This window comes from Oncorhynchus tshawytscha, linkage group LG08 (genome assembly GCF_018296145.1).
Source record: "Oncorhynchus tshawytscha isolate Ot180627B linkage group LG08, Otsh_v2.0, whole genome shotgun sequence".
Lineage (NCBI taxonomy): Eukaryota > Metazoa > Chordata > Actinopteri > Salmoniformes > Salmonidae > Oncorhynchus > Oncorhynchus tshawytscha.
The window spans coordinates 5,666,004-5,673,503 of NC_056436.1; the positions used below are offsets into that span (position 1 = coordinate 5,666,004).

A 7,500-nucleotide genomic window follows, 5' to 3' on the forward strand; every position below is an offset into this window, starting at 1 on the left:
AGGCTGCCTGCTCTTAACCGCTAGGCTGCCTGCTCTTAACCGCTAGGCTGCCTGCTCTTCACCGCTAGGCTTACCTGCTCTTCACCGCTAGGCTCCCCATCAACACTAGAGCTCACAGATACAATAAAGGTCATTGAATCTGCTGACCTTGGATCCCAGGTGAAGGTCGTGGATGTGGCGTCGGCGGGCGGGGGACACTTGGCACTGGAAGTGGAGAGTGAGGTAGTTAGCCAGGAAGTGGCAGGCAGCCAATCCGGGCCGGCGGTCCAGAGCGCGCTCACACACCTCCAGACCCAAGGTTAAGTCTGATAGGCCCTCCAGCAGCTGTACCAATCACAGTGAAGAGAGTCAATGAGAAACAAAGTCTATGACATAGTGCACGGAGGAGAAACAATTATAGACAGATGGGTCACATCTCAATTGTATAAACTGGATTCCTCTTCTCCTTTCCTTCTTCTGCACTGATTGGAAAGACAATGGACAGGTGAAAGGAGATTTCCTAATACCGTAGGAATCCAGCCTATTGCCTTCGAGGAGAGGAAGGAGAAGAAACAGAACAGGGGAAAGAGAAGAAATGGAGCAGAGGAAGAAGAAACGGAGGAGGGGAAGGAGAAGAAACAGAAGAGAGGAAGGAGAAGAAACGGAGCAGAGGAAAGAGAAGAAACGGAGGAGAGGAAAGAGAAGAAACGGAGCAGGGGAAGGAGAAGAAACGGAGGAGGGGAGAAGGAGAAAAAGAAACGGAAGAGAGGAAGGAGAAGAAACGGAGGAGAGGGAGAAGAAACAGGGGAAAGAGAAGAAACGGAGGAGAGGAAGAAGAAACGGAAAAGAAACGGAGGAGAGGAAAGAGAAGAAACGAAGAGAGGAAGGAGAAGAAACGGAGGAGAGGGAGAAGAAACGGAGCAGGGGAAAGAGAAGAAACGGAGGAGAGGAAGAAGAAACGGAGGAGAGGAAGGAGAAGAAACGGAGGAGAGGAAGAAGAAACGGAGGAGAGGAAGGAGAAGAAACAGAACAGGGGAAAGAGAAGAAACGGAGCAGAGGAAGAAGAAACGGAGGAGGGGAAGGAGAAGAAACAGAAGAGAGGAAGGAGAAGAAACGGAAGAGAGGAAGGAGAAGAAACGGAGGAGAGGAAAGAGAAGAAACAGAGCAAGGGAAGGAGAAGAAACGGAGGAGAGGAAGAAGAAACGGAGGAGAGGAAGGAGAAGAAACAGAAGAGAGGAAGGAGAAGAAACGGAAGAGAGGAAGGAGAAGAAACGGAGGAGAGGGAGAAGAAACGGAGGAGAGGAAGGAGAAGAAACAGAGCAGGGGAAGGAGAAGAAACAGAGCAGGGGAAGGAGAAGAAACGGAGCAGGGGAAGGAGAAGAAACGGAGCAGGGGAAGGAGAAGAAACGGAGCAGGGGAAGGAGAAGAAACGGAAGAGAGGACGGAGAAGAAACGGAGCAGAGGAAGAAGAAACGGAGGAGAGGAAGGAGAAGAAACAGAGCAGGGGAAGGAGAAGAAACGGAGCAGGGGAAGGAGAAGAAACGGAGCGGGGAAGGAGAAGAAACGGAGCAGGGGAAGGAGAAGAAACGGAAGAGAGGAAGGAGAAGAAACAGAGGAGAGGAAGGAGAATAAATGGGACTCATTTCAGGAATCTAGTCGTATGTAGCGGGTCACTATTTCACAGGAGAGCCATTTGTAAACTTCTGGAACATGTGAACTTTCATGTGCCTGAATAACAAACTTGCATTCCATCTGTAAATACGAATTAAATTGTTAAATTACGAACCTAGTTGATTTAGCCACAGAAAAAGTAAACAACCTTCCTGCTAGCTATGATTGGCTGAGATAATGAGTGGGCTGAACATACCGAGAGATGAGTTCGGATTGGTCTGCAATATATATATACAGTGCCTTGCGAAAGTATTCGGCCCCCTTGAACTTTGCGACCTTTTGCCACATTTCAGGCTTCAAACATAAAGATATAAAACTGTATTTTTTTGTGAAGAATCAACAACAAGTAGGACACAATCATGAAGTGGAACGACATTTATTGGATATTTCAAACTTTTTTAACAAATCAAAAACTGAAAAATTGGGCGTGCAAAATTATTCAGCCCCCTTAAGTTAATACTTTGTACCGCCACCTTTTGCTGCGATTACAGCTGTAAGTCGCTTGGGGTATGTCTCTATCAGTTTTGCACATCGAGAGACTGAAATTTTTCCCCATTCCTCCTTGCAAAACAGCTCGAGCTCAGTGAGGTTGGATGGAGAGCATTTGTGAACAGCAGTTTTCAGTTCTTTCCACAGATTCTCGATTGGATTCAGGTCTGGACTTTGACTTGGCCATTCTAACACCTGGATATGTTTATTTTTGAACCATTCCATTGTAGATTTTGCTTTATGTTTTGGATCATTGTCTTGTTGGAAGACAAATCTTCGTCCCAGTCTCAGGTCTTTTGCAGACTCCATCAGGTTTTCTTCCAGAATGGTCCTGTATTTGGCTCCATCCATCTTCCCATCAATTTTAACCATCTTCCGTGTCCCTGCTGAAGAAAAGCATGCCCAAACCAGGATGCTGCCACCACCATGTTTGACAGTGGGTTCAGGGTGATGAGCTGTGTTGCTTTTACGCCAAACATAACGTTTTGCATTGTGGCCAAAAAGTTCAATTTTGGTTTCATCTGACCAGAGCACCTTCTTCCACATGTTTGGTGTGTCTCCCAGGTGGCTTGTGGCAAACTTTAAACGACACTTTTTATGGATATCTTTAAGAAATGGCTTTCTTCTTGCCACTCTTCCATAAAGGCCAGATTTGTGCAATATACGACTGATTGTTGTCCTATGGACAGAGTCTCCCACCTCAGCTGTAGATCTCTGCAGTTCATCCAGAGTGATCATGGGCCTCTTGGCTGCATCTCTGATCAGTCTTCTCCTTGTATGAGCTGAAAGTTTAGAGGGACGGCCAGGTCTTGGTGGATTTGCAGTGGTCTGATACTCCTTCCATTTCAATATTATCGCTTGCACAGTGCTCCTTGGGATGTTTAAAGCTTGGGAAATCTTTTTGTATCCAAATCCGGCTTTAAACTTCTTCACAACAGTATCTCGGACCTGCCTGGTGTGTTCCTTGTTCTTCATGATGCTCTCTGCGCTTTTAACGGACCTCTGAGACTATCACAGTGCAAGTGCATTTATACGGAGACTTGATTACACACAGGTGGATTCTATTTATCATCATTAGTCATTTAGGTCAACATTGGATCATTCAGAGATCCTCACTGAACTTCTGGAGAGAGTTTGCTGCACTGAAAGTAAAGGGGCTGAATAATTTTGCACGCCCAATTTTTCAGTTTTTGATTTGTTAAAAAAGTTTGAAATTTCCAATAAATGTCGTTCCACTTCATGATTGTGCCCCACTTGTTGTTGATTCTTCACAAAAAAATACAGTTTTATACCTTTATGTTTGAAGCCTGAAATGTGGCAAAAGGTCGCAAAGTTCAAGGGGGCCGAATACTTTCGCAAGGCACTGTATAGTTGTACAACTGCATAAGAGTTGCTCTCCACTTTCTGGACGATCAAGTTTTGAAATCAGTGGAATTAGAGTATGATAACTAAGGAGATGGAGGAAACACCGGTCTCTGGATTACATCTTCAAACTGAGGGCAACCGTCAAATCAAATCAAATTTTATTGGTCACATACGCATGGTTAGCAGATTTTAATGCGAGAGTAGCGAAATGCTTGTGCTTTTAGTTCCGACCGTGCAGTAATATCTAACAAGTAATCCAACAATTCCCCCAACAACTACCTAATACACACCAATCTAAAGGGGTGAATGAGAATATGTACATGTAAGTATATGGATGAGGGATGGCACCCGTGAGAGGGAGAAGCGCCCATCCATGTATACAGGTAAGATAGTCTAGCTAGCTACATTTTCAGATATTACACATTTCTAATTTAGTCAGAAAAACATTTTAATTTCAAGTTAAAGTGTACTGTTAGCTAGCTAGTGAACGTAAGCTCGCTGACTCGCTAGATAACGTTACGTGTATGATTTGTGTAGTAATATTATTTGTATCTCAGAGCCATTTGCATTGCTAGTTATAGCCTAATGTTAGCTAGCTAGATAACATTGAACCTTGTTGGTTAGCTATCTGTAGATTCATGCAGGGTAGTAATGTAATGAGTTGGGATTATGGTTCGTTGTTTAGCTAGCTAGCTACATGTTTAAACAAAAAGACTCCACTATGCAAGTAACCATTTCAATAGAATTTTAATGATGTCACTGCGACAACTGTTGATAGACGTAGCTGGTAAATTCACTCTGGCTATCTACTCTGATTTCAGAGCACTCTCGTCTGAGTGTGCCAGAGCGCAGAATACCTGATGAATTTACGAATGCTCAACATCTGTTGAATATGGCCGGTGTCAGTAAACGTTGGCAAAAAAAAACGTAAATTGTTGCCAGCAGCACAGTTAGTCACCAACGCTCTGGATAACCTAACAGCCAAACCAGCTCTGCTGGGGCGAGTAATGTTCAGAGAGCTGTTCTCTCATTTGTGTCTGGAAGTAGCTAGCAAGCTAGCCAACGTTAGCCAATTAGCTTGGGTGCTTGACTGCTGTTGTTAGGACAGAATGCTTGGATCAACCCTTAAAGACATGGGTGGGGCTAAAGCTTAAGAGGGTGTGAACAATGCTGAATGGGTGGGGCTAAAGCTTAAGAGGGTGTGAACGATGCTGAATGGGTGGGGCTAAAGCTTAAGAGGGTGTGAACGATGCTGAATGGGTGTAGACAAAGAAGAGCTCTCCAGTAGGTACCAAAAATATTCAAGGGCCATTTTCTCAAAAGTGAGGTTACAAGTTGATCGACTTTCAAAGCAGAATTACTTTCCCATTGTTCCTCAACTGTAGTGTATGATATACCATTTTATAGCTCTGAGTTTCTACTTTTATCCAATGTAAAAATTAAAAAAGTTCAAATTTTGCAACATAAGACCGAATCGAGCCGGTCGGTCACATATGGAGGAGAGGAAGTAGAAGAAATGAAGGAAGACAAGTTTAGACCAATAGCGATGCAGACGAAAGCCCACCTGGAAAGCGTTGTCAGTCTGTCCTTTCTCCAGCAGGTGTAGCAGGTGTTCAGTCTGCAGCTGTAATCTGAGCTGGTCTGAGACAGAGTACAGCGCCATCCACTGGGCACACAGAGAAAACTCCTGACAGAGAGATGAGAGGACATCAAATGAACAGCAGAGGAAGCATCTTTTGATTCGTTTGATCCTTTTTTTCCAGAACCCTAAAATGTGGTGCTGTTTTTTTGTAAATACTAAAACGTCCATTAAAAAGTTAGTGCTAAAGTTAACCTGGATAAAAAATATTAAAAATAAATGGGACTATATATAAACACATTGGTTGGTGGGACTTACCTTGGCCTCCAGCCTCCTAGACAGCATAGACTCAAGGTCTGATAACGTCCGCGTAAAAAAATAAAAAAAAATAAAAAAAAGGTGTCAAGCTATTTATTTACACAGTGCTGAGACTCACCATGGCTTCCAACATCCTAGAAAACATGGACTCAGGGTCTCTCCTGGACTCTGTCCTCAGCTCCTGCCAGGTGGCCCACGGCAACGAAGGCAGCAGGTTCAACATCTAGGATAGAAGATTTGTTGAAGCAGTCATATTTTGTTCTTTATTGTGGATAGAACACCGTGAGAAAAAGACAGGGAAGATGGCAGAGAAGTTTGTGCCAGAAGGGTGTGGGCCGGCACGGTATATGTGTGTAAAGTATTGAGATAAACTTTTGTTATTGACCAAATACTTATTTTCCACCATAATTTGCAAATAAATTCATTAAAAATCCTACAATGTGATTTTCTGGATTTTTTTCCCTCATTTTGTCTGTCATAGTGGAAGTGTACATATGGTGAAAATTACAGGCCTCTCTCATCTTTTTAAGTGGGAGAACTTGCACAATTTGTCCTGACTAAATACTTTTTTGCCCCACTGTATTTACCCATCGGTGTCCAGTTCCCGTTTCAATTGTCAAATAACATTTGTCTACCAGCTTCAAATAACATTTATCTATCTACCGGCTTCAAATAACATTTATCTACCGGCTTCAAATAAAATGTATCTACCTGCTTCAAATAACATTAAATCTACCTGCTTCAAATAACATTTATCTACCTGCTTCAAATAACATTTATCTACCTGCTTCAAATAACATTTATCTATCCACCTGCTTCAAATAACATTTATCTATCCACCGGCTTCAAATAACATTAAATCTACCTGCTTCAAATAACATTAATCTACCAGCTTCAAATAACATTAATCTACCTGCTTCAAATAACATTAATCTACCTGCTTCAAATAACATTTGTCTACCTGCTTCAAATAAAATGTATCTACCTGCTTCAAATAACATGTATCTACCTGCTTCAAATAACATTAATCTACCTGCTTCAAATAACATGTATCTACCTGCTTCAAATAACATTTATCTACCAGCTTCAAATAACATGTATCTACCTGCTTCAAATCAAATGTATCTACCTGCTTCAAATAACATGTATCTACCTGCTTCAAATAACATTTATCTACCAGCTTCAAATAACATGTATCTACCTGCTTCAAATAACATTAATCTACCTGCTTCAAATAACATGATCATAAAGTACTTAATAACTTTGATTAAATGTATCTGGTTACCCGTTGGTAGATGTCAAGCTCCGTCTTCCTGAGCTCCAGCTCTCCCCTGAGAGAGGCCTCCATGTGGGGGTTGTTGAGGCAGAACTCCATCAGCTCCAGAGAGGGCCCGAGGGGCCAGCGCTCCAGGGCCTGTAAGGCCACACGGGCCCTCAGACATGGGTCCTGTACTCTGAACAACTGGCCTATGCTGTCTTCGCCATCTGTAGGGAGGGAGGGAGATAAGAACAAATCAGCGATTGTGTCAGGAAGTTAAAAAATTAACTAGATTGGCACCAGGAATTAAAAAATACCAAAATGTCAACACAGTAGATATTTTTTATTTTTTTATTTAACCTTTATTTAACTAGGGAAGTCAGTTAAGAACAAATTCTTATTTTCGATGACGGCCTACCGAGGAACAGTGGGTTAACTAACTGCCTTGTTCAGGAGCAGAACAACAGATTTTGAACTTGTCAACTCAGGGATTCGATCCAACAACCTTTTGGTTACTGACCCAACGCTCTAACCACTAGGCTATCTAAAAATCACCAAACAGACACAACATAAACAGTGTGACTTTGTTCATGCAGAGCCATGGTAACACCCCAAATGGCAACCTATTCATTTTATAGTGCACTAGATAACAGAGCCCTATGGGTCCTGGCCTAAAGTAGTGCACTAGATAACAGAGCCCTGTGGGTCCTGGCCTAAAGTAGTGCACTAGATAACAGAGCCCTGTGGGTCCTGGCCTAAAGTAGTGCACTAGATAACAGAGCCCTATGGGTCCTGGCCTAAAGTAGTGCACTAGATAGCAGAGCCCTATGGGCCCTGGTCT

The 7,500-nt window shown here is 42.8% G+C and overlaps 1 protein-coding gene across 1 annotated transcript in view; it reads right to left on the reverse strand.

Annotated features, from left to right (window-relative positions):
* Nucleotides 1-7,500, reverse strand: part of zfyve26 (zinc finger, FYVE domain containing 26) — a 125,137-nt gene that overhangs the window by 44,171 nt on the left and 73,466 nt on the right. The window contains 4 exon segments of the mRNA XM_042325107.1: nt 148-324; nt 5,069-5,191; nt 5,520-5,624; nt 6,687-6,886. Coding sequence (XP_042181041.1) covers nt 148-324; nt 5,069-5,191; nt 5,520-5,624; nt 6,687-6,886 — 605 coding nt within the window.